Below are 27,607 nucleotides of genomic sequence, written 5' to 3'. Positions count from 1 at the left end.
CAGCTCATGTGCATAGTGGAGACCAGTGGAGAGGAATGACTAGGCCTGACTTCTCCAAATTTTAAAATGTTATATAAAGATCCTCACTTGAACACTACATTAATTTCTGTAGTTATTTTGCTACTGCAGAAAAGATGTTTTTGTTCTAAGTCATTTGACATACAATCTAATGCAAAGTTGCTATTTTTGTTGCATCTGATGTTGGAAATTCTGAGCAGTTTTCCTGGTGAATTTAGAGCCACACATGTAGAGGTCTGGTTTTTTCCCAGTTCACTGCTGAATTCTCTTAATTGTGCACAATCTAAAATTACAGCCTTTGTTTGGCTTTAAATTCAGTTTAAATTCACATTTTAAAATATATTTGCCAGTTTGGTTCACAACTTTATAATAGATGTAGCTGTGTTTAATTTTAAATTCATGTGAAGCTTATATATCTGCCAGTTAAACCAAATTACCTAACTGCCTTTATACATACCTTCTCATCATTTCACAGCTATTATTCTTCACAGCCTTCTGTGTTTTTGTGAATCACTTCTTCTGTTCTGTGACACAACCACATAAATTCATTAAGTCCTGGGCCCATTTCTCTTGCTCTCTCAGACTAGGGTTCAATTTTGCTGCAGTCTTTCCCTCAAGTGAGGGCAGGCAGTGGAGTCTCCTGAAAACAAGGCACTGCTGAGGAGGGCACCCTGGCAAGGAGCGAGCTGCCCTGAGAGTTCAGCCCATCAGCTCCTGCTCACACTCACCAGAGTCCAGAAGCTGTTCAAAGGAGGGGATGTGCATAAACATGCTTGGGATGTTCTTACTAAGAACCCATCTGAGCAAATGGGATCCAGCTTTTATGTTGGCCAGGAGTCTGTATCTAGTAATCATCATCATAAAGGCATCCTCATTCTTCACAGTATTTTATACCTAATAATTGGAGTTCTGTGCAGAATCATAGGGTTGGTAACCTCCCTCCCTGGAGGCACTTGCAGCTTAAAAAGAAGCAGTGATATTTTAAAAGCTATATATATGTAAATCAGGGAGAGCACAGGGTGATAGATAGCTGTATTCTTGTTTAAATAAGTATCTCTGCTTTCACTAAAGTGTCTTCAGCCTTCATGTGCAGTTTTCTTTAATAATAAGTGTCTTTCTCTGGAGTTTCCATTGTTGTAATGGAATGAAATAGGTATTTTATGATAAAGTTCACACAGTGTTGAGATAGTTACCCTTCTAAAACCTGGTTAGTGACTGTTGTATAGAAGGGAAAGTTAGTTCACTTTAGTCCAATACTGGTTTTTAAAGCAGAAATTATAAAATCCAGGTGGTACTCCCTGGTTTGTACTGTGCTCCCCCCCTTGAGTGTTTGGATAATTGTTGCTGATACTTAATGGAGCGAGTTCTCCTCCTTGAGACATTTGAGACTATTTTTCAGTACAGTTATAGAATTAAATGAAAGTTTCATGTAAATCAATCTTAGTGCACAACCTCAGGTATTGTGTATTTGTAATCAAGTGATTTAGGCACAGTTATGATAGTGCACTGGAGGCTGGAAAGTCTGTGCTAAGAGTTGTTGTTTGATCCCAGCACTGAAATAATCTGTGTGTGAGGTAGGGTTCTCCTTAGTTCTGCAGTACTGGCAGGAAAGTATTGCAGCCCTGAAAGTGTGAAATGAAGGGAGACGTTGCTGTTGTAAAGAGGGTGATTAAAGAGTTTAGAATTCCTTCTTAGTTTATATACAAGTCAGAAAACATTTGCCATGGTGCTAAATACTGTGTCATTTCAAAGGGGAGTGTGTGGCAACAGATTTCTTGCTTCTGCTTTTTCTGCACCTGCAAAATCAAGTGGCAGTATTTCTCTAAAATTGTGTACTTACATTTACTCAATTTTATATGTAAATTATGTAAGAGAGGCGCTTTGTAGCAGCCTGTGAGATCTTAATCCTGTTTTGGGAGCTGAGAAAGACAATGTTTCTGTATGGTCTGCAGCCTGTACAACTCAGAATTGCAGAATACTTTCAGAAAGCTATTCAGGACTGGGGTCTTAATAGGATTTTTTTTTTTTTACTGGAACATGAGAAACTTGTTACGAATGCTAAACTAGTTCCTGTCCATCCAAGATGAGGCAGACAAGTTGTACTCCCAACTGCCTGTGTAGAAGAGCTGTGCTAGTTTTGATAATTCCTCTGATTCTCCTTTCTTCTGTTTCCTTAATCCTAGCTAAGGAAGAAGCACCAAGAGTGGGCACCACCAGAAAAGATAGGAAAGTATGACAGGATTGAAAAATCAAACCTGTGTGGCATGTGGAGTTTTTAAAGGTTTATTGCCAAATTGTGTCTTAGTATTTTTGTAGTAATCAGTCTGCATGATTAAGACTTCTAACTACTTCTAATCAAATGCAAAAGCTATTCCTGCCTCTACAAAAGGATTTCCTAATGCCTTTTTTATATTGTTCCTTAACTTTCTATCAAGTCAACAGAGAAGAAAATCCTATTTATTGGTGCAATTTAAATGTAATTGTTGGTTCTGAAAGAAACTCTTTTAATTTCAAATGTTCTCCTCTGTTTTCTGGATACATACTGTCTATTTAATCGAGAAGGCTGCCAAGCTTTGACTTCTTTTGGCAGCCGCGAATCTAATTAGCATTTCTGTTACATAGAACCTTTATCATTTTAAATTTTCAAACGCAATGTAGAAATTCTCTTTTTATTTGACAGTTTTGTCTGCCTCAGAAGCAATTGCTGTCTTTTTGTTCATAGTAGAGGGCTGCTATACCAACACCTGATTGATAAATACAGATAGCTGGGAATCTCTCACCAGCTCATGGGCTTATAACAAATGCTGCCCTTATGTTTCTTTTTCTTTTAATGAAGTGTAAATGATAAAAAGCTAACAAATGAGAATAAACCAGTGATTTGTTTCTGCTTAGCAGATCCAGCCCTTTTTTGATGTAAAAGCAAATGCTTTTGTTTTAATTTGGTGTAAAAGTAAATGCTGTTCACTAAGAGGGCACATAGCTCAAACAAGTTTGAGGAGATGTATGGAGATGTTACTGTTTGTAACTTTAATGGAATTATCTTTCCACTCAGCAGCTGTATGGAATGCAAGCAAGATAATTAATATGACAGCATTATGTGTCAAGCTACTTACACAGATGAGTTAATGGGCAAGTGGTTTTCAGATGGTCACCTTATCATGCACAGGGGAGTAATGCACTTTCCTTCCACTTGAGCATATCATCAGGAAAACTTCAGACCACCAAAAAGATTTATTCTCATGTGTTTGTAGGAATACTTTAAAAATTCTGTTGTGGAACAGGTTGACATTCTTTCAGTCCATTTGCCAACACATTGATAAAATAGATTCTTTTTTTTCTTTAACCCTAAGGGTATGGGAAGAGTCCATTAAAGTCCAGTCTCAGTGTTGTTCTGTAAACTTGTAGCTGTCTGAATTCTGAGCTGAGTCTGACTTACCTGGATTTGATACCAGTAGAGGTATAAAGGGCCTGTGGGAGGCCCTTTATTCTTTTGATGGTAAATGGTTTTGTTGGTCATACAACCTACAAAATAAATGTTAATGTTTTGGTTTTAAAATTCAAGTAATGAGAGAAAGATTTAGTGAAAGCTGCAAGTTCTGCTGCACTTTAGAAATACACATGGCTTGTTTAATTTCTGTAAATAACCATTCTGATAACCCTACCATGATTTAGTTCACTTTCCCAATAGTATTAGACTTCCTGTATTTCTAAGGCTAATGAAATGCCAGATATGAATGTGATATATAGCTGATGCTAGTTCTGGTTCACAGCTTTTTCTCTTGGAAGATAGAACTTCTAAGATTAAGTATATTTAGCTGTTCTGACAGATGAAAATGCCATCTATTTCTGAGAGTGATTTTGTTCACTAGAGCTATGGTAATATTTGTGATATTAAGCATGTCAATTATATAAAATCTGCAAGACTCTAGGTGTAATCTTTAATAGTTTTCTTTTTTTTTTTTTTTTTTTTTTTAATTCTAGTTCTCTTATGTAACTAGACTCAGAACTGTTGTCATTATCAGAATATTTCAGTCCATGGAAATATCCTGTAATGTCTTTTTGCAAAGTACAATTCTAAAATCCAGAAGTCTTGAGAACAAAGTCTTTTGTATCTCTGTGTTCCATCTAAGTTGAAGAAGAACTGCTGTGTAAAGTATGAGTATAATTTAACACCTTCCTTCCTTCCTTTTTTGTCTTTTGAAGGATTTGGTAAATATTGAGATGTTTTTGACTGCTAAAGAAGTGGAAGAGTCATTGGAAAGACAAGAGACTATGACTTGCTTGGCTTGGTGTCATGACAACAAATCCAGACTCAGAAAAATGAAGGTATGAAAATGTTCACATTTTGCTTAATCTTTTGTCCAAACTACTTGGATGCTGGATGGATTAATATGTTTTAACTTACAGGTCTTGAAAAAGGTCTTGTATAAAAGTAAGGACAGTAAGTATAAAAATGTTCTTAAAAGGCATAGGTAGTTGGAGCTAAACAGGCTCACAAATGCCAGACCTGGAAGTGAGTGATTCAGTGTTGTCTCAACAAATTATGCTCAAATAAAATATAATACTCAGTTGGGTTTAGTGTAATTTGAAAACAAATAAATGCAGAAATATGTAGTGTCTTGATGCATGTAAACTTAAATTTATAACACTGTGCATCTTGGTGAGACTTTAACTCAATTTATATGTGAAGGTGTCTAAAGAATGAGATTAATTGGTAACGTCTACCCTCAGGTTTAAAATTTCTGAGAGAAATTTCATGCAGATTTTAGTCTTAGTAATTTTTAACTCTTGAATGTAAAAAGACAGAACTTTAGAGTAAAGAATTAACTTGCTGTGAGAAAATACAAAAACAAAAGTTGGAATCTATTAAAGCAATAAACACAAAAAGTCTTCCTCAAGCCATCGAGTACCATGAGCTGAACATGCTGTATACATGTTGCTATGCAGTCCGTTTAAATTTCTTGTCTCTTAAATTACGCATTTCAAAACATGCTGTAATCTTTTATAGGGCTTGCAGAAATCTGTTTTTAATATTAACCAAAATCCCTGGTTCCCTTAAAGAAGTTCTTATCTTATTTTTTTAAACTAAGCACTTTTTTAAACCAAAAATGTTTGAGTACACTTAACAATAAGTAGAGAGTGACTTCTCTGTCACTCAGGGGTGCCAAACTGAGAATGAGCCGAAGACGGGACTCAAAAGTCAATCAGCCAGTGATTACTCTAGAGAAAATGATGATCTTGTTACGGAAACCATTAAAGGAAAACCAGAACTGGTATGTAAACCACATTGCATAATTATACTGCTAAAAAAATCCCCCTTGTGTAATCTTAAAATGTTAAGTAATACAAGAAATATAATCTGAACATCTTCCTTTTTCATCACCAATTTTCAACAAGCAGTAAATAAGGAAGACTTTCCCCATCCTCTTTTTGAAAAACAAACTACAACAAAAATCTATTTCTGCAAGCCCTATGCTTTTTTAGTTTTCTTTTTTTGCTTCTTTTTTAATCAAACAAAAACCAAAGTTAAGGCTGTGAGAGATCAGAGTTGGAAGAAGAGAAATTACTATGCTTCTTTTTGAAATGCAGACATTTCTTCTGCTTCTAGTTGCTTAGCTACTCATCACTGTTAATGTTCTAAAATCCCAGCCACCACCTACCTGAATGCAAGCCTTATCTAAAATCTAAACTGATGGCCTGGGAAAGGAGTCATGTAATCTTTACAGGTGTGAGCAATCTGAAATCTTGTGAAGGGCTGCTGTGGGATTGTTTGAAGGTAAACAGAGTTGGAATGTGCATCGTCTGATTGTCTAGGACTCTGCTTCTAGTTACACTTGTCTGCAGAACCCCTGGGGCCACTGGCTTGCACCTTACTTAAAAATTCATTTGTTTTACATGTGAGTTTTGCTATGGAAATGTCCCAGCAGAAGAAGCCCTGGGATTTAGTATCATTAACAATTAAAAATCTTGTTCAGATTTTTAGTAGAAACAGGCTTATTTAAAATTCTAGATGAAGGGTTTATGTAGATTTGGTTAACCAGGTATTTTAAAATAGTCCTATTGAAAATCTCAATGGGAGAAATTTTTATTTTCTGCTAAATCTGGGCTTGAATACAGAAAAATGCATATTTAGAAAAGATTTTTTTCTGTTCCTTAAACAAGTTCGTTTTAACATATGAAACAATGCATCATTTTTATGTTCAAATGCCTTATGTTTTAAGTCTTAAATAAGTAGTTGTTGCAATATATGCATTAGTCACGCCAGGCAGCTAACTGAGAGAAATTCAGAGTTGCTCAAATTCCTACTGAAGTCACTGAGGAGTTTTGATATGACTATGCTGATGGACAATAAACAAAAGGCAACTATTCATTAGAAACATGCTTGAAGAAAAAACACTCAGCAAGTGGAATAGAGGAACACAGGGAATAGAGTTCTTTACATGATTCAGAGCACTTTGGGGTTTCAGTATTAATAAGGTAATAAAACAGTTGACTGTGTCCCTATAAAGAAGCATAGTGATTTGTTCTTTTATGGGAGGGAGATCTTTTTCTTTTTAATTCCATATATTCAAAGTTTTTTTATAGATTTTGTGAACTGGTGATGGAATTTGATTTAAAGGGACACTCTCAACTTCGTTAGGCTTCAAATTTTACCTTTTTCCATAAACAGGTAAATGCCACTTGGTTTTCTTGTTTGAGACTTGTTTCCAGCATGGCTTTTAGACGTTTGACAAGAGGAGTGGGATAGAAGCTTGAAGAAAGGGAGGGGAGGGTATTGCAGCAACTTAAACTTTGTGCTGGTTTTTGTTAATATTGGGGTTTTTCAAAATTCATTCAAAGGCTTGTTTCTTACTTGCAGTCTTCTGGGTAGACCTGTCTAAATTATGACATAGCCCCAAACTCCTGCTGACTCTACTACTTTAAATTGTAAGAAAGTTACAAGGAAACCATGTATTATTCTCATTTGTGTCTCAGGTAACAAGGCTTTCAGTCATTAGGAAAAAGTTCATCCCTGCCGAAGTTTTAAAGGAGGCAAGAGGAGGAGGATTTTGTTTGCTTTTAGGGAATTCTGTGCTGATCTTGTCTGTAGAGTCAGCATTTCAACTTTTTTTGCATGAATGCCTAAAAGCAAGCAAACCAGGTTGCATGTTATTAACACTTTTCTTTTTTGTTGTGCACACGTAGTTGTTAACAAACCATGCGGTGCAACTTTGGCACCATCTAAGACCCTGTCTTGTCTTTAATCTCAGAGCTGTCTGGAGTTCAGCCTAAGGATTCAGGAGTTCATTGAACTCATTCGACAGAACAAGAGACTGGATGCTGTGAGGTATGAAATTAGGATGCTTTCCAAACAATTTTCTTAACAAGATGGTATTATACTTCATTAGAAACATGTGATTATTGTTACAACACCCAGAAGGCCTGTAAATCCTTGAAGGGTCTCACCTGGTATTGTCATCAGTCTTTGGATTTAAGCTGGGCTTGGACTTTTTTTAAAGGCAAAGTGTCATTCCACAGATGCACCTTCTTTAAGAATTGATGTTGTCCCTGAAACTCTGTGTCTTCTTATTCTTCAAAATCAAGGTTTAGAAAATTAACCTGTTTTAAAAATCAAATGGATTTTCTGGTGGCATATAGTGTAATATATAAATATATATTCACCCTTAACTAATTTTCAAGAGGTACAGCCAGCTTCTCATGGCAATTCATTACCATTTTAATCACCAGAAATAGTTAAAAGTTAATGAAACATTCATCTAAAGCTTTAACATTTCAATTTTGACTGATTCTGCTTTGTTATCTTCATTAAACTTTGTTCTGCAAGTTACCTGCAAGGCCATGTTCACCCCCTGTATTGACGCCTAATTTAGAGCTCTGTATGGTTGTGGGTGGGAGAGGGATGAGCTGTGTTAGGTTTTCCTCACTTCATTCTTCTGGCTCCAAATGAGGAAACCAGCACAATATCCATTTTTACCTGTTCTGAAGTAGTTCAGTGGGGACTACAGGGAGAAAGCAACAATGCCCAGTGGGATTGCGAATCAGTGACAGAAGTGCAGTCACACCTCAGCACTGCCTGACTTAACCACAAGAGAATTTTTCTGACAATACTTTCAGTACCAGCACATGAAACAATTTATACATCCAAATTAATGGTCCTGATTGAAGGTGGAATAATGTTCCAGGATAACACAGGAAACTAGTCCTGCTGTAATAAGTAGAATTTTGATACTGGGACAAAGAAATGCATTGATAATTTGATAAGCAATGACCTTGCCAGCACCAAAGTACGGTGCAGGTGGCAGAGCCTGCTGGAGCTTACATGTGCACAAGGGAGGGAGAATTCTCAGCAGCTTCTGTTTTATAAGAATATTTAAACCTAAAGATCATTGCCCAACCTAAAGCTTTGCTGATACATCCTGATAAGAAAACTGTTGCCATGTAGTATTTCTGTGTTAAGGAAGTTGCAAGTTCTGCTGCCCTTAAACCCAAACGAGGTACTTCAGAAACTGAAACTTGTATTTGTGGCAGAGCTGATTTTTTTGGTTAGAGCAGCACAGAGGGACAGAAAACTATCATAATGTATTCACAGACTGAAAACATTCTAGCATATTCCCAAATCTAGATGGAGAAGCTCTCCTGCAGGGCAAAGTTTTAGGGTTATTTTCAGGTTTTATTTCTAATTTCATTGAGATGCGTGGCTTGCTTTGAGCTAATATCATTCCTACTTTGCCCTACTTGCACTTAAATCATCTTTGCTCTGGTCCCAGCCAATGCAAATGTTCAATCTGATAAACTCCAGCTAATTTTAATGTTAATAATTCAAACCAAATATAATTAAAAACAAAACCTACAAGCTAGCATTTAGATATGTGCACTTACCCTTTGATAGAATTATCAAATCCTAAGGAATTGTCAAGTACTTCAGAAAAGGATGAAAGAGACTCAACTCCATTATCTGTCTTCTGAAGCCCATGGTGCTCTTTATACCAAATGAATACTGTGCCTTTAGCTTTATTCTCAGTTTGTTTCTTTGCCAAATGTGCAGTCATGCATCTTAACAATGAGTAGTTTATGCTCTAAAAACTATTTTCTTTGAGCTACAGCTTCCTTATGTAGCTTGGAAACCAGAGGGCAGGCACAGAGCTGGAATAAGGAAATAGTCTGAGAACTGGGACAAAGCAGATAAGGTCCTTCTGTATTTTATTGTTACTCGATATTTGTTTCCCTCTCATCCCTTTTCCACATCAGAAGTGGTAAAATTTGCAAGCTGTCAGCCCTCAAGAGGATACAGCATGCTTTATGTGGAATAACCTGTCTGAGGTTTACAACTTAAAGCTCCTGTCTGTATGGCAAACAAGGCATCCGTATTGAGTGCTGTTGGGGTGAAGTGTGTATATTCCATATACCTGCTGAAATTCAGGGTTGACATACATTTTATACTTGGCAATTATAAGTTGCCATTCATGGCAGTGCTGCTTTAACTTCATAACCAATTGTAAAAGGAAAAGGAGCTATGGAAGTCTTTCTGTATCTTAATTGACTCCTTTCTAGGAGGATGAGTTTTGATTATTTTGCACATTCAGACTTCAGCATCTCAATGCTTCCTTTCAGTATTGTGGCTTAAAAACTGTAAGTTTTTAACCATGACATTCTACTTTGTTTAAAAGTAAATAAGTAATGAATAAGGGATACCTTTGGGGAGGTGTGGCATAAATCTCATTGCTTCTAGCAAACCCTTGCAACTTGTGGTTTTATTAGCTTGCTTCTGTTAAGTGCCTGCAGCAGGATTCTTTGAGTATTGTGTCTGTAGTGCAATAAATAGGTCAGGCATCCATTAGAAAGCAGAGAAAGAGGCTGTTTACCAAGGAGTTTCCTGTACGAGTGGAACTGGGGGAACTGACATTTTGTTGAAACGCAGCTGGTGTTTAAATAAGTTTGAAAGCTTTTGCTGCCTGCTGAGAACCTCTGAAGTGACATTGCTTTTACATTAAAATTGATGTGAACTTTAAAATTATACATCTTATTAAATAAGTGTTTGAATTTGTGTAGCTTTTTAGAATGAGTACAAACAGACTTTCCTCTAAGGTACCTTATCAGAGTAGCCTTGAAAGTGCAAGTTTCAAGAATGTAAAAAACTGTTCTTGAATACAAAGAGTAAATCTCTTAACCTTAAATATAACACAAAGTTTTTTGCCTAGTATCATTAGCCTTTAACTCTCAGTCTCTAGGGTTTTTTTGTCAAATTTGTACCTACTAAAGTAACAATGAATGACTGATAACACCTATTTCACACTTTCAGAGCTCTCACTAATTTCATTCTGGGAAATCTGACAGCATTTTGATATTTTGCTCTTATGCAAAGAGATACGCAAAGTTCTCGGCTAAAAGCTTAACAAAATATCATGTGCACTTCTTGTTCTGGGAATGCACAGGACAAAAAGGAGTAAATAATAGCTGATGGTGGGCAAAGTTAGGAGAAAATGGCTACAGTCTATCATTTTAGTCAACTTCCCTCCTACAAGGATGAATGAACACTTTATTTTTTTAGTGGGTTGCAACTGAACAGGAATATACATATACTTTTGAGAACTTTGAGTATAAATTCTGCTGGTTGTCATAGGGATCCAAGATAATGGCATTCAGGCATTGGCCAAAAAACTGAGTAGAAACAAGTCCTTTCTTGATAACACCTAATATTTGTGTTCAGTTATTGCTACTGCCCAGTAAATATGTTCATTTTTATATTCAGGCATATGTAGACATATAAGCTGGACATTGCAAATGTGGATCCCTCTGTAACAATTTAGCGTACCCTCAGTGAACTGTAGGTCTTCAAGTCTTTGTAAATATTTGCCAAGTACAATATGTCAGCTGTACCTGTGTGGGCTGGAGGGACACACAAAAGATGATGAACTTTGTCCTTGCAGAATTTACAGAATCATTTTAATTTCTCAGTGGATGGAGTTCAGCCATAGCATGCAGACCTTTTGGGAAACTTTCCTTTTTTTTTTTTTTTTTTTTTTAAAGACTAACACAAGGTCACTTTGGAAAACCTGACTCATTCTGACTGAACCCAAACCAGCCAGCACATCCCAGTGTGTTCAGTACTTTGCATGTGATGGAAGGCTGATGGCCTGGCAGGGAGGAGAACCTCAACCCCAACCAGGCTGTGCAAACTGAAGTGTAACTTCTGTTTTACCATCACAGAACACAACTGCACTCTGATCAGTTCCTGTGAGAAGATTTTTTCCCCTTTTTTCTCTCATGCATGCACAGATAATCTCAGCTGGTAGATCTGAAGTTACCTAATCTGTGTTTGCAAAAGCTCTCAATTTCATCTGCAGTTCTCCACAGTTATTTTAGCTTTCTTCCAGTGTGTCCAGGCTGTCTCTTCTCTCAGGCCGAGGGGTTTGTGCTTCTGCCCTCATTACAGTAATCACCTGGGGAACAATGTTTACATTCCTGAATTGCTCACCCAGCATAGGAAATTGGGTGGAAACATTCTGTCCTACATAACTTCCATTGCTTCCTGGCTTGGGTGGGAGAGGAAGTGGGAGTACTGAAACACTGCTAAAGAGACTGTTCTCATGGTATTGATGACCTCAGTGTAGTTGTCAAATTCAGAATTGCAGAAAAAAAAAACTTGCCTAGGTTTTCTTATTCAAGCCATGAAATGGGCATTTTGAAAATACTTTCTATTCTTAAAAGTAATTTAGGAATTATTAAAAGACTCTTCAAAAGTTAAAAAAGAGCAAACTCTTACTGGAGGACTAAGATGAGGTAACTTGGTATCTTTCCTGCAATGCAAACTGTGCAGAAGTCACAGCATAGGGAGAATTTTCCTACCCTTATGCAATGCCAGAAATTCAGTATAATGCTGGTTCCATAGCCAGCCTGCTGTGCTACATCTGTGCACCACTGAAAACAGGAGCTTTTAGCAGAAATGCTGAGCAAATCATCCAGTTTAAAGGCTGAAGGGTCTTCCTGCACACTTACACTCCAACTTGAGAATTACTGATCTTAGGAACACTAGATTGGGGAAACTTTCATTTAGGTTTCTAAAATAGTTGGATATCCTCATAATCTGGTAATAATTTTGTGGTTTCTTACTATTTCCTGAAAAATATTGAAGTTTGTATTTTTTTATTTAAATATGCTTTTGTAACTTATTTCAAATATCCAAGCTTTCAGACATGTGTGTATCCCTTACAATCTGTATGTGTTAAAGTACAAAAATTTATACTGAAGTTCTAATTCATTTTTTTATTTTCCTGGCTAAAGAAAGGTGCTCTTAACAAGGTGTTTTCTATTACATTGCCCTACAGTTTCTTGTAGTCTGCACAGAAAGTGATATTGTCTTCTAGCCTACACCCCTGCCCCAAAAAATCATTTATTCAAAATAAACATTGCCCCAGATGTCAGTGTAAGCAAGGCAGATATTTGAGCACTCTTGATGTGTAAGGGGTCTGGAACAGCTGATTTTCAGACTGCCTTTATCTCACTTGTCAGTGTATGCCAGAGGAGTGTCATACACTGAGCCTGCATGAGCAGAGACATTTCTTCTAATAATCATGGTGGTTTAGTTCTAAGTGAGGCAAGACTTCACACTACAGTAAAAAGATTCTGGTTTCTAAGAAACTACAGTGTAACAATACTAATTCTTAGTCATTCTTGGATTCCCATTTGCAGGATGTGTTTTTTCAAGTCCTTTAAATGTACATAGAGCACTCTTGGAGTTCATGTATTGAGACCAGAATCTATAGGTTTTCTCTGAAATCTTCCTTAATTAAGTGAATTTACTTGATTTGGAAACAAGGCTGTGTAATAAAGTATCAATTCTCTGTTTCAGACATGCAAGAAAGCACTTCAGTCAGGCTGAGGGAAGCCAGCTGGATGAGGTTCGACAGGTGATGGGAATGTTGGCCTTTCCCTCAGACACTCATATCTCTCCCTATAAGGTAACGTTGAAATTCAGTGCTACAACACAATATTAAAACAGATGTTTCAGTTCTTTTTTCAGCACAGGAAAATGCATTGATAATATCAAGATAAAGATTATTTTAAATTTTACTTCCTAAATTCCACCTTTGTAAGAGTTCTTAATTTTAGTAACCAGTCCTTGTACATTAATCCAGAAAGTATTTGTATTGTTTCAGTTGGATTGTAATAGTAACATGGATTCACACTGAGCTAGGCTTACCATAAACCCAGCATTAGAGATCTGGGGGGCTGGAAGCACAATAATTGAATATACAGCAAGAGGCAGAAGATGGGGAAGTACAAAGGAAAAAAAGAGAGAATCTTGTTCAACATATGAAACTGTGGCTTTAATACACCAGCAGCAGTTCTTAATTCTACCTCTCACGTTGCTGTTGTTGCAGTGGTTGGGATGAAGAAAGGAAGGATGATTTGAATGATGTGAAAGTAGTATTTTTGTTCCTTAAAATAAATTTTCATTTATTTGGATTATGCAAAATAATGTAGCTATGTAGTGGTAATATCTACATCTAATTTTAAATCAAGCAAAATTCATAGATAGCTACTGTTTCTATAGACTTGAGTCCTGTGGTCATGTGCTAATTCACTTCTTGGGGCAGAAGGTAGAGAAGAGCTGAGTTGTCAAAGCAGGACAAGAATTCCATGAAATGCCAAGCCAATATGTGGCAGTGCCAGTATAAACACATTTTCTAAACATGATGATGAAACCATCATCATCAACCAACAAAACAACCATACAGAAAAACCCTGAAACAAAAAACATAGAGAATCAATATGAATTTCTTTCATTTTTCTTTCATTTCTTTCATGATTTCTTCATCCCAGAGTCCTGGAAGGATCCTGGTGTTTTACATGCTAGATTTGATCTAAGTTATGAATATAAATGATAGATGTGTTAAAAGACTGAGTGTAAGATAGAATTTATCAATATTTTAGTAGTTAGAAAGAAATAGGTAGGAAATAAAAATCGTGTATTTTATTCTAAGGGCTGGTTTGGATGGAGTGTTTCAATGAGGGAGAACAAGGAGAAATAAGGATTCTTCCACATACAACCATACAATGAGAACAAATTCCCTAATACTTATGGATGTGAATTAAAACATTCTAGTTATGGAAGTTAAGTTTTGAATTCTCTAATAATTACCTAGTTCAACACTATTACAGTACATGGTTGTTTGGAGTTACCTTTACTATCTTGACTATGAGTTCTGTGCATAAATGGCTTCCTAAAATGCCTTTAAGTAAATTATTTTTAAGTCTGTGACAAAGTTTATGAGATCATATCTCTAACCAACTGATTTTTATTAATCCAAGGAAAGAAGCATCTTCTATAACCAATGAATAGAACTTTCTCTGGCTTTTCCTCTTTCAGGACCTTAAGGAAAACAATCACTGTTGTGGCAGAACAGGCTGTTTTCTTTGATATCTGTTGAACAATCTTATGTCTCTTTGTCTTCCATCAGACCAGATTTCTTGGAGCCCAATCCAACCTGGTCCTAACAATAGAATCATTGAATTCTAAAGGTTGGAAAAGGTCTCTGAGATCATCCAGTCCAACCATCAACCCAGAACCACCACTAAACCATGTCCTCATCTGCCCTGTCCTCATGATTTTCTCCAGGTTAAACACCCCCAGCTCTCTCAGCTGCTCCTCATCAGACTTGTACTCCAGACCCTTCCCCAGCTCTGTGCCCTTCTCTGGAGCCATTCCAGCACCTCAATGTCTTTGTGAGGGGCTGAAACTGAACACAGGACTTGAGGTGTGGCCTCAGCAATGCAAAGTTCTACAGATGGGACATCCACAGCCTCTCTGGCAGCCTGGTCCAGTGTCTGACCACCCTGACAGCAAAAAACTTCTTGCTAATGTCCAGTCTAACCCTGCTTTCTTTCTGTTTGAAGCCATTCCCTTTGTCCTGTCACTCCATGGCCTTGTCACAAGTCCCTTTCCAGATCATGTGTAGCACCTTTAGGTACTGGAAGGTGCTGTAAGGTGTCCCCAGATTGTTTCTCCTGGTTCCCTCAAAGTGTAGCATGTGGAGTTGACAATATGATCAGTATAGTATCTATATGATAAATATTATATAAAGGTAAATAAATACTGTCACTCCTTGTGACCAAAGTGCAGGTTATGGATACAAAGGATAAGAAAGAAAAGATTAGGTGTCTGCCTGTATAAATGACACTAAGTACGTTTTCAAAGGGTCTTCCCTTCTTACATGAGTCTTCAACAGCATTGCTTTTAAAGCTCAATGTATCCTTGACCTGTGGGTTTAGTTCTTACTTCCATGAAAAGAAAAATCCTGACTTTTAGGTAACACACAGTATTAAAGAATTTTGTCTCTAAATGAGTAGCTTCTGCAGGCTTTCTCTAACCTGGGGTTGTGGCAGCTTCTTCAGATTGAAATCTTTTTACAAAATTCTGTAAATATTATGTATTGCAATTGATTACTAAGGTAAAAAACACTTCTGATTTTTTGATGTTAATCGTTCAGAGGCTGTAGGAGAAACATTCTGCAGTACTAATGTTGTTTCTTATGTAGTCCAGCATTCTAGGAAACTAAATGGAAGTAACCTCACCAGGATTTACATACCTTGATTAGAACATTTGGTAGATGATGGAGATTGAATATTGATTGCTCCACCTATTTTAAATAATACTTGTTTTAATAAAGCAGTGTTAAAAGATACTTTTTAAACACTGTGCATTGAGTTGTCCACTTCTGGTTTGTGATGCATTTGCACAAGTGAGTTTTGCACAATTTGTCACTCCCAGGCTTTTGCTCCCTGGGACAATTAGATTGAAAGCAACTTATAGTTGTGTTGTTTTTTAACAGGATCTCTTGGACCCTGCTCGATGGAGAATGCTGATCCAACAGTTTAGATATGATAACTACAGACTACATCAGCTGGGAAACAACTCTGTTTTTACTATAACACTCCAGGCAGGCCTTTCAGCTATAAAAACACCGTATCCTTTAAAGCAGATATTACTGGGAGTAGAAAAAAAGCCATGTGGGGGTTTATTTTTGGTTTATGGAGGCTCTTCAGAGAGCTCAAATAAGAAATGTGACACTTCAATATTTTTGCTCATGAGTTGTTCAAATGGGGTATAAATTGGTCACTATTAAATTAAGGGGAGATTATAATAAATAGCATTATGGTTTTAAAGAAAGGCATGCCCAAACAAAAAATTTTAAGGTAAAATGTAACATGGTGTTTGGTTTGGCTGTCTTTTCATCTCTGAAATTAGTGAATATGCCTGCAAGGGTTAGTGAGCTGGGTCACAATTACAGGTTTTCAAGCATTTAAACAGAAATTTACCTGCCAGGTTTTATGTGAATATTCAAAAATAGCTGCATCTTTTGAAACTTTGTTGGATTTGTTGTGCTGGAGAATGGCTGGTGCTGCACCTCAGAAGCTTTACCTGCACCACATGTTTTGGTCACTCCTGTTCCTTGAAACAGAGCAAACCCTTAATTCTTTTGTGCAGACATTAAACTTGAATTAAATGTTCCTGTGCATTCTGTCACCTGGGCTCTGTTGGCACAGCTGACAATCTTTTAATTTGAAGGTTTCCCATACAATGGGTAGCTAATTATGGTTTCATTGTGGTGATTGTTCCCTAACTTGCTGTTAACAGACAGTGTTATAAAGAGGATGGGAGCTCAAAAAACCCCGACTGCCCTGTGTGTAGCAAATCCCTGAACAAGCTGGCTCAGCCCCTGCCGATGGCACATTGTGCCAACTCCCGACTAGTCTGCAAGATTTCGGGGGATGTAATGAACGAAAATAATCCTCCTATGATGTTACCAAATGGATATGTCTATGGATACAATGTAAGTGTTGGAGTCGATGACTTGCTGAAGGCTAAAATAGCAGCTGTTAGAGTAACTTGCTAGATCAAAATAAGAGCTTATAAACGGAGTCAGAAGCTAGAAGAATATTTCTTGCAGTAATGTTTTTTTAAGGACTGTATATTTAGCTGCTTAAATTGGTCTTAATGAAGACATATTAATGGTCACATACCTAACTATGTGAATTTATAACAGGAGATCAAATGGCATTGGAAATCTTTCCTTCCAGAGAGCAATAATGTAATAATTTTTTTTGCTTTCCTTCCAGAGAGCAATAAGTAACTTCTGGGGGCAAAGATGTTTTGACCTCAGACCACAACATTTTTTTAAATTAAAAGTTCATTTCCTAAATAGTTCAATAGTGCTTTGAATAACTGTTGTGAATATTATCTTTTGGTTTCACTCTTTTTTCAGTCTCTGCTTTCTATTCGTCAAGATGACAAAGTAATTTGCCCAAGAACCAAAGAAGTCTTCAACTTCTCACAAGCTGAGAAAGTCTACATCATGTAGGTCTGTAAAACACACAATGAAGTGCCGCTGGAATTTTGACACAGTGTATCTTGGCATACCCTGTAAAGGGGGGGGCCTTAATGTGTGGCAAAGAAGCAAAAGCTGCCACCTTGGGGAGCAGACCTGTCGGTGGCATTATTGTTTCTTGCGACCAAAGATCAATGAGCAACAATAAACACTCTTGAAAGGAAAAAAACAAAAAAAAAAATGAAGAGAGGAATTATGACTTAAGTTTGTACTTGAATAAAAAACACAAAAACAAATTTTGATTGTTAAGGTTTTGTAACATAAGGTCAAAAATTGGACTCTTCTCAAAGAAAAGTACTTTCATCTTCTAAAGGATAGCTTTCTTTAAAGATGGACACTTGCACTGGGGGAAAAGTTACAACAGATTTGAAATGAAATCCATTTTTCTTCCCTCTTTTTCACAATTGTCCAAGACCCTTTTGTTATCAAAGATCTCAGTACTACCAACGTGTTCTCCTTTAAGCTCCGCTTTGCCTTCTTTACGATCCTCTGGTGAAGTAATCCTGAACATGTATGATGTAACTTATTTCCATGGGAAGATATTTTTGATGTCTTTGACACAAGGTGGCTTCTCTGGAGGATCAGATAGGGACTGGTTTTAAGGAGTATGAAGTCTTTTTCCAAACCCAAATATTTTAAGGAGGTTGCATAAGTATCAAGAAGAACTGAGAACATTTCAGGCAAAATCCAATGCTTGTTTAAATGTTCTTTTTCCAGTCTACCATAGTGTTAAAGTCCTTCTAAAGTTATTAGTTATGTGCATAGGGTTCAATATGAAATCATTAGTGCTACTGCCTTATTTCTTGCTTTGAGAATGTACTCACATGACAATGAGCTGGTATTCTTAAGTGTTGGGCGAAGTTTCTGAAGATGCCTTGCAGGATGATTACATAATTTTAGGGTCTAAATAGTATTCATTACTGAAACTAATAGTTCAATTTTAACAACTGCAGAACACATCCTTATGACTTTTCAAAAGAATTAAACCATTGTAGTTTAAACAAAACCATATTGTAGAGGTTTGTATTTAGCGCTTATTTTTGCATGTTGATGTTGATTAGCTAATAAAAGATTGTAAATGTAAGACATGTTAATAAAAATTGTTTTCCATTTCTTGATTATATAAAATTAGAAAGCTGTTTTGTGTTTAAATGTAAAAAGAATTAACTCTCAGTGGCCTCTCTTCAAAGGAGTGGAACTTCCATGTGTTGGTTTTCAGTGTTCTGCAAGATTTAAAAGAAAAATAAGAAAACTAACAACACACATGCATACCAAAAACCAAACCAAAAAACCCCAAAAATTCCCCAGCAAACAAACTTTAAACTTTTCATATATGAACAGTACACTCCAGGGTTTTTTCTGTCTCTTCCTGGAACACTGCCTCATGTCCTAGAGCCTTCCTGTTAATAAAATGGTGTGGGTGATGTTAGGTGTGGGGTTTTCATGCTTTAAAGAATGCTAACAAAGCACAGACAAAGACCACAACTTGTTTTCATGTTCAACACTCAAAGGTCAACAGATACTCCTAAACTGCTGGTACTAGGCACTGTGAAACTGTAAATACATGGGATTTCCAGGGAGCTGTGTCTGAAAAGGTTCCATTTTCAGTAGGCATCAATTACTGATGCTTCAGAACAGGTGTGTCTGGACCACTGCAGTGCTGCCAGCTTGCCATGGGCCAGTGCTCTGCACTCACTGCTGGAAAGGAAGGGTCTGTTCTCTGGGCATTTTCTGAAATGGCAGATTTAATGATTCCTTAGAACAAATGCAGTGTACCAAGAGTAGGGGGAGGCAGAGAGAACTTAGGTTAGTAACTGGAGTAATTTGCTCTCAGTTATGCAGTTACTGCTCTCTTCCTTTCACCTGGGGCAAGAGTTGGAGCACCCTCAACTCAGAGAGGAGGAAGATGTCACCCTGAAGAGCAGTGTTACTCAAACCCACGTGGAACAGCACCTCTGTTTCTTTGGGCCACTGTTTACACCATCATTGCAGAAGGGCAAGCATAGCTTTGAGTGTGGCAACCTCACTTTTCCCTACTTTACAGGAATTCATAAAAGGCCAAAGCAGGAATGAAGCAGTAGATTTCTATTGGACCTGAGGGAATGTGTGGTAAATACACAATTGTAGGGCATGGAAATTGTTGCTTTTGCTTCTCTAAAATACCAGTTAGAGCTGTGGTTTCCTGAGACCAGCCTTTTTTGATTTCTGTGACCTGAGCAGGGTGGTGGAGAAACCCACACTCTCCAAAAAAACCAAGTTTGGGATGGGAGGAGAAAAGAACAGCTGTCCTACAAGGAGGGCCACTGTTTCTGGGAGGTGTGATTCCAGAGGGCCAGGTGCCAACACGAGGACTCAGTCCCTGATGGTGTGTTACAAGGGAGGGTTCCAGAAGGAGCGTAGGGGAGCTTCAGCTGTTTGTTAGCTCTGATTGCTCACTTTGGCAACCTGCAGTCACACAACCCATTCTGACTGCAGCAAGGCCTGTGTGCCACAGGCAGCTGTAGCCTCCTGCCTGGCCCTTCTGAACTGCTGGGCTGCTCTCAGGCTTGCTCTGCCATGGCTCTGGAAGCCTCCAGCTGTATGAGGGTCAGAAATGGTGGCAGTCTGCTCTGCTTTAGTGCAGCTTGGAGCTCTGGTTTGCATTCCCCAGCTGCTCAGTGCAGCCTTGAGCTCCCAATCCAACAGAAGTGTTGCTTCACAGCTCATCTCACCGGTGGCCCCAGACATCAAACCAAGAGCAGCAGGTCACTCAGAGTAAGTATAAAGTTATTTGAGATGGTAGAAGCTCTCTAGTAAAGCAAAGACTCTTTCAAGATCTGGCTGAGCTGGAAATGAACACTATCCTTCACTGGGATGTTTTTTCAGTCTTGCCAGGCAACTTAACGAGCTCTGGATTTTGGTTGTGGTGTTCCTGTTTGAAGGCAACAATTTGTCCAGTTGTGGTCAGGACAGGTTACTCTGATTCCCACACTTACGCCAAGGATGAGAATTGCCTTAACCTTCCTTTTGTTGTGGTCCAAAGCCCTGCTCTAAATGCTGAAGGTTTTCCAGTATTGCAAAAGAGAGATACTGGTAACTCTTCACAGTGCCCTGGGGGTTTTTGGTACCTGTTTCAGTTTCCATTATCTTCCAGGCTGAGAAGGGTTCAGGATGCTGAGGTCACAACATTTTGTAGGTAGGAAATAGCAAAGCTGATACCAAACTCAGGCAACAAACATTTTCCTGCAAGCTTTAAAGACTGATGAAGTGGTCAGGGTTTGGGTTTTTGGGGTTTTTTTTAATATAAGCACAGCCTTTTCTACTCAGTAATAAAATTACTCCTTGGGGGGGAAAAAAAGAATATATTATTTGGGACAGGAAGAATGAGAAAATTACAGCTGGAAATCTGCCAAGAAAAGCCTTTGAACATGCATAATGGACCACTATTCAGAGGAAAAAAAAGGAATACTCTGACTTGCTTTTTTTTCAGCCTTAGGTAGCCTGAGCAGAGGGTGTTGGGAAGCACACTAAACACTTCTATTGAGGGTGCTTTGAGACCCACACTGTGACAATGTGCACTGGTGTCCTGTTGCACAATAGAGGTCACTTGATACAACAAAATGAGTATTTAAAACTTTTCCATCCTGCATTTTCATGTTCCATAATGAGGTGTTCTGAACACCAAATAAAGCCCAGCCCAGATCCACATGATAATTGGTCAAGTCTGATCTTCATCTCATCCTTGAACAGATAAACTCATTTCCAGTAGTTTCCCCTAGTCACTGAATCTATTCCTTGTTTTATAATGAGGGAGATCTCCTTGCCAAGAGATTCAGTGTCTGGTTGGTTCTGTAGCATGCATCAGCCACACTGAAAGGCAGCATTTTTCTTAATTCAGTCATTTATTTTAAAGACTTAGCCCTGTTAGCTAAGCTCTGAGAAGTTGTCAGGAGATCAACTTTGTTTTAGAAGGAGATGTAGGATGGGCAGAGCAGGACAGCAGAATTTCTTAACTCTTTACTAAAACACATCCTCTTAGAGCCAGGTAGGTTCTGTATGTAGAAGTATCTCTCGCACAGTCAGGGGGAAAAATTTGCAATCAAGGTCAGCAAGAGGGAGCAAGAAGTTACAGTTCGGTTACTGTTGGATGCGAGGGCTGAAGATGGTTTTGGCACAGCAGCTGTAGAGCCAGCACAAAGCAGTTCTACCTTCCAGCTGGCTTTTGTGAGAAGTAGTGTGAGAACTAGGCATTGAAAAAAAAATCCTAGGAAATGTAGTCCTGATCTCAGTTTGAACTGAAGTTCTAAACTGTACATGGGAGTTCCTAACATCAAAAATAAAAGTAGTCCTCATTGCTAGCTGGCAACAAGTTGATTACACTGAGGATCTCACAGTTGTCAATCAGGTATTTTTTACTACATTTTGCTACTTGATTCATGGCTATTTGATCATGTTACAATTATGAGAGATCTGTATGCTAAGCCTCAGGAAATCAGCTGTAGGATAAGTAGCACCACAAGAAGAACAATAGGAAATAGCAGAAATAGAAACAGAAAGGACTGCTGAACAAGAAAAGCTGTTTGGTTTGACTCATCAAAAATTAGATCAAGCATCAGGGTAGAGCTAAGAAATGTTATCAGCCAGTTACCTTTCAAAGAGATTAAATAACTGAAGCTTTTAAAAGTGAAAGAAGAAAAAATTAACATGGATGTACTGTGTGACAGAGATCCAGACTTTGTTACAAAACTGCACCCAGCACCTTGCTGCCTGTTCCTAATAAAAATGGGAATGTGCAACATCAGTGGGTGGCGTGAAGAGGGAGATGCACTGAGAAAACCAGAAATAACTTAGCAACATGGAAGTGAAAAAAACTGTGCCTGTTATAGAAACCAAGTGATCAGTCTCCTGGGATTGTTAATTGTTCAGCTCTAATGGAAAGAAGCTGCTCTAGTATCCAGTCTGGGAATCGTATCACGTAGATCAGAATGATTTGGGTTGGAAGCGACCTTACAGATCATCTCATTCCAACCCCCTGTCATGGGCAGGGACACTTCTACTATCCCAGGTTGCTCCAAACCCTGCCCAACCTGGCCTTGGACACTGCCAGGGATGGGTCAGCCACAGCTTCTCTGGGCACCCTGTGCCAGGGCCTCACCACCCTCACAGCAAAGAATTTTTACCCTATATCCAATCTAACCCTGCCCTCTGCCAGTTTGAAGCCACTGCCCCTTGTCCTGTCACTCCATAGCCTTGCCAAAAGTCCCTCTCCAGCTTCCTTATAACCTCTTTAGGTTCTAGAAGGTGCTGGAAGGTCTGCCCAAAGCCTTCTGCAGGCTGAACACCCCCAGCTGTCTCAGCCTGTCCCCACAGCAGAGGGGCTCCAGACCTCTGATCACCTTCATGGCCTCCTCTGGACTCGCTCCAGCAGATTCAGATCCTTCTGGTGTTGGGGCTGCAGAGGGGTCTGGTGCTGCTGTGCTGGAAGCTGGAACACTCCTGGGTGTTCAGGTCATATCTCTTACACTGCAGCTGGAGTGGAGAAATCACTGAGTTGTTCAGTTTCCCAAACTAAAATAGAAAACTAAAGCTGGTTAAGTGGGGGATAACATCTGTAACTACTCCTTTGACACTATTTCCTATCCCCATAAGATTAAATTTTATGTTGTGCATTTAAGGAAATAGTTATACCAACCCCACAGAGCAGAGGAGCAAATTTTCCCAGGGACATCATCTGCATTCCCAGCCAGGACTTTTTCCTGACAGAGCCAGAAGGAAGAATGAGGAGAAGAAGATTATAAGGTCTATTCACTTCAGGACAAAAAGATCTTTAACTAACTTAAAATATTTTGTTCCCCACCCATGGAGATTAAGCGGGATCATATAGACAAATTCCCCAAAAGGAAATAAACAGATAATAAACCAGTAGACAATTTTCTTTTCTTTCTTTGCAAACCACAGCAAGACAAATTGCTCAGAAGAGCCAGGAGCAGAGCTATGGAAAGTTCTTCAGGGTGCCCATGCGTGCCCCTTATGGAGATGTCTCCTCTTTCAAGTAGCAGCTTTAGGGTTGCAAACCAGAGAAATATTTTATTAGAGACTGGAGGGGTCAGGAGGAAATTGATCTTAGAGAAGCTCAAGTTGCCCTGGATGCAATCATTAGGGAAAACCTTGTATTAATTCCTGTGCCAGGCAGGGCATCATCCTGGCATTGTAACGCCTCCACTGGAGCCAGCTCTGTGCCCTGCTGGCAGAACTGCTCTGGGACAGCAGAAACCCAACAGGCAGTGTTTGAACCCCTGGCTGCTAGTTGCTGGCCCTCCTCCTTTTGAGGTGGCTCCTCAGAGGCAGCTGTTTTGATCAGTGGTACAGGGGAAGAGGCTCTTTCTCCATGAGGATCGTGGCACAATTTTCTATTTTAAACCCTGCACCCTCAAGTCGCTGTCTCATTGTCCTGCTTCTCCATGCACAGGAGCTCATGGAATTATTTGTTCCTATTTGTGGCCATAAGCAACATCACGTTTCAGGGCTGACTTCCACCATAGGAAATGGAGAAGAATTCAGGCTGGGTGGTGGGGGATGCACCAGGGGAGCATCTCTGTGGGTGGCTGCTGGAGCGAGGGAAGCAGCAGCAGCATCGTGTGCTGTCTGTGCCAGCTGCAGACACCTGAGCAGAATGGGGAGATCTGTGATGGAGGGGAGAGACACCCCCAGCTCTGATCAGCTGAGTGCGGTGCCACATTCCTGTCTCAGGAGTATTCCAGCCTGCTTCCTGGCTCTTTCCTGGAGTCAGCATGAGGCTTGAGCCAAACAGGCTTGGGGTCTGTAAATGGATCTTGCCCTCAGGGCATTTGAACTCGCCCATCCTCTGGGTACAGAAGGTGCCTGGAGCAGTTGCGCTGCCAACCTTTGTGTGTGGGAGCTGAGCCATGGCTACTTCCAGGAGGAGCAACCCTGGAATGGGACAAATACCATCGAGTGAGTGATCCTATCTTGTCAGATGGAAGAATAGATGAGAATTGATGCTGCTGATGCAAATCTGCTGGCTTTTCTTTTCCAGCAGCACTTTGCAAATGTTGATCTCGGATGTACATACCCTCTGATGATCCAGGCTTTGTGGCATCTGTTTTCTTTGAATGTCACTGTCACATCCAATGCCAGCTATCTGGCTTCACTGCTGCATTATCCTACTTCAAAAAACAGTGAATAAACAGGGTGCTGGTGTTATAGAAGAGCTAATGATTCAGTTTAACTACCAGGTATAGAGAAAAGCACAGAGGCTACAGCTGAATTGCTGGTTTGCTCTTTCAGTGAGTAACAGACCTTCTTTGACACACCTAATTTTTATAATAATTGGAAAGAATGTCACCTGCCCTGTTAAGAGAGAAATTATCCTACCCTTGGCCAAAACATACTCCCTGTGTCTCTGGAACCTTCTTCTAAGGAGGTAAAATTAAGAATTCCTCACTGAAGTAAGATTAGCAGCTGCCACAACCAGAAATACCTTCCTTATTCTAAACCAATTAGCAAAGGATAATGACTGCTTTCTTTGCACTGGGAAGCCATAAATAACATCACCTGTGATCTCTGCATTTGAGGATGTGAGATGCTGGAGTAAATTTTTATCTGAATGAAGTGTTTGGCTTAATTCTTTCCCTCCACATCTTGTATTTCCAGGAACACCATGAAAAGAACTCAGAGTGCTGGTATCAGTTTTGTCTTGGCCAAAGAAGCCAAGAATCTTTGGGCCAGTGAACCTAACATTGAAACTTTGGGTGGCTATTTGAAAATAACACCTCAAGGTATAGGTGAAAATCATGCTCAGGTGAAGAGATACTAGAAGATCTAGGCTAAAACATTAAGTCTCATAGAACAAGTTTCTGGAATGTTCTAAAACGTTATGCAAATCCCACTAATTACACCAGTATGGAACAGTTCTGTTAAAATACCAAAGATTAAAAATGCCAACTCACAGCTTCATGTGCTCCAAGCAGTTAGAGGGGCTGCTCCCACCATTAAAGGAACCTTCCTATAACCCTTTCTTGTCCTTAGGTAATTGAGTCCTGAAATTTGGAACATTCTTGAAAACTTCCAGTAGTCACTTTTAAATCAAGGATGCTTCAAAGAGACACCATATCCTTTTTCTTACACTCTACCTGCAAAACACTCTCCCTATCTGTGCTGTCCCCTCTCCAGCATCCACTGATTACTCCACGAGTAGCCAGGTCCTGCTTTAACAGGTACTGTCTGAGTTACCAGGATTTTCACGTCCTGCCATCTCTGTTTTGTGTAAAAAGTCTTCTTTGTAATGTAATGCCTTCCAAAAGAGCCAGTGGCAACAGATCACCAGTGTCCCGATTTTGGATGTCGAGTCTCAAAACCATTTACAATCCAGGGCTGTTTGGTTCAAGCACATCTGTCAGGAAAACATCATCATGACACAGAGAATCTGTTTCCTCACTGGTAAAATATGTGCCTGGTTTCCAGTTTGAATTCATCTTTTGTTCCTTGTGTTTTTCACTGCTATACTCAGAATCATTTAATGTGATATTTTTTCCTGAAGATAATTATATTTTATGAACAAGTTACCCAGCAATACTTGAAACTGATTTAAATCTTTACTAGTAGGCACTATTGCAACTATCTCTTTTCTGCTGTTTGTTCTTGTACACTTCCTATATGTCACAGAATTTTTAAAATAACTTTATAAAATGCAGATTATTTTAGTATTTGCTGTGCTGTTTACGCATTTTACAGAGCTTAAACTACTTAGTGCTTTTTGTTATTGCTCTGAAACTGTTTAACCCTGCTGTTCCCACAGTGTGATTCTGTATAATGGACATATTTGAAATTTGCTGATGGTTCTGAAATAGCAACAACTGCTGCTTTTCTATGCAGCAAAAGCAGAATATGGATTGACATTAAAATATTCCTGTGCAGTTCAAGATCTGTGATACTTTTGAAGAGACAATGCAGTGTATTTCTGCATCAGATAGATTTTGTTCCCTAGGGTTTTTATTGCACCATTTAAAACAGAGTCCAAGCAGTGACAGAAGCATTTGGAGATGAGAGAAACCATAGTGATTGCAGATAATTTGGATTCCTTGTTAGTAGTGAGCAAAGTTACACTGTGTTTGACACATGCAATGGAAGCTCTCAGCACTCCCATCATTTCCTCTGGAGCCACTTTAACCAAGCTGTGCTTACGGTGCCCAGGACAGTGTTTTGGCAGCTCTGTTGATTTCAGTTCACCAGCGCTGGCCTTTCAAGGCAGAGTCACTTCTCTGACAGGAACAGGTTTTACACTTATAAAAAGAAGGGAAAAGAATTTTTTCTGCAGCTTTTTGGTGCAATCAAGCTTCTTCCATTGATTTCATAACAAGCTCAAATATCTTCCATATTGATTTTTTAAATTGGCTTTAGATTTTGGGGAGGAGGGGCTATTTTTGTTGGGTTTTTTTTTTTGGGAGGTTGGAGTTGGTTTTATTTGTTTTAGGTGGGTATTTTTGTGTGTGCATGTGTGTTTAGAAAAAAGGCAGTGTACCACTAGACACTTTTAACGCTTCTGTATTTTTCTGTTTCTATATTTTGGTTTATTCAATTAATTTACCTCTACAAGCACAGTCATTCTTCTTGGAAAATGCCCCCACCTTCAGTGCTTTCTCAGGGACATGTGTTCTCTTTTAAACTGTCATTAAAATTGTTTCTATGATATGATACACAGGAATGCTCTGTTCAAACAAAATCTCCTCTTTGCCTATTTTATTGTGAGACTGTGATTATGTTTAAAGGTTCAGATCTATTTCAAGATTTATTCCTGGCTTGGAAACAGTGTGGTTTTACACAGGGATGGAAGATGCAACAGAATATGGGAAAAAGGGTTGTGAGTGGGGTTCTTAAGAGACATATATATATATATGTATGTGTGTGTCTGTGTGTGTGTATGTATCTACAGATAAATATCACATGCCACATTTAAATATCTGTCACATGTGGCCTTGATAATGCTGGGTTAATGGCTGGACTTGATGCTCTTGGTGATCCTTTCCTACATAAATGATTCCATGACTTTCCCAGGTGATGCCCAAAGTTTTGGCACATCCACCCTGCTGCCACAGGCTGCTGCTACAAAGCCCGTAAGCTCAAATCTTACAGTTTAAAAACAAAATAAAATATCTCGCTGACAGTGAAAACGATTTGTAGCTGATGCTGCAAACATCGAG

At 38.8% G+C, this 27,607-nt stretch overlaps 1 protein-coding gene across 7 annotated transcripts in view; it reads left to right on the top strand.

The window, feature by feature from the left end:
* MAEA (macrophage erythroblast attacher, E3 ubiquitin ligase) overlaps nucleotides 1-18,536 on the top strand; it is a 48,681-nt gene extending 30,145 nt beyond the window's left edge. For 6 of the 7 annotated variants that reach the window (XM_053975249.1, XM_053975248.1, XM_053975243.1 and 3 more), the window contains 6 exons: nucleotides 4,222-4,344; nucleotides 7,269-7,345; nucleotides 12,869-12,977; nucleotides 15,852-15,985; nucleotides 16,658-16,853; nucleotides 17,286-18,536. In XM_053975249.1, the coding sequence (XP_053831224.1) occupies nucleotides 4,222-4,344; nucleotides 7,269-7,345; nucleotides 12,869-12,977; nucleotides 15,852-15,985; nucleotides 16,658-16,853; nucleotides 17,286-17,381 (735 nt within the window). In that variant the 3' untranslated portion in view covers nucleotides 17,382-18,536. Of the gene's footprint in view, nucleotides 1-4,221; nucleotides 4,345-5,177; nucleotides 5,292-7,268; nucleotides 7,346-12,868; nucleotides 12,978-15,851; nucleotides 15,986-16,657; nucleotides 16,854-17,285 lie in introns of all 7 variants that reach the window. The other variant, XM_053975250.1, reaches the window with a different exon arrangement.
* Nucleotides 18,537-27,607: the final 9,071 nt, after the last annotated feature.

The sequence above is a fragment of the Vidua macroura genome, chromosome 4 (assembly GCF_024509145.1).
Source record: "Vidua macroura isolate BioBank_ID:100142 chromosome 4, ASM2450914v1, whole genome shotgun sequence".
Taxonomy (NCBI): domain Eukaryota; kingdom Metazoa; phylum Chordata; class Aves; order Passeriformes; family Viduidae; genus Vidua; species Vidua macroura.
Note: the sequence above shows the minus strand (reverse complement) of the source record. Positions and strands in the feature narration are given on the sequence as shown.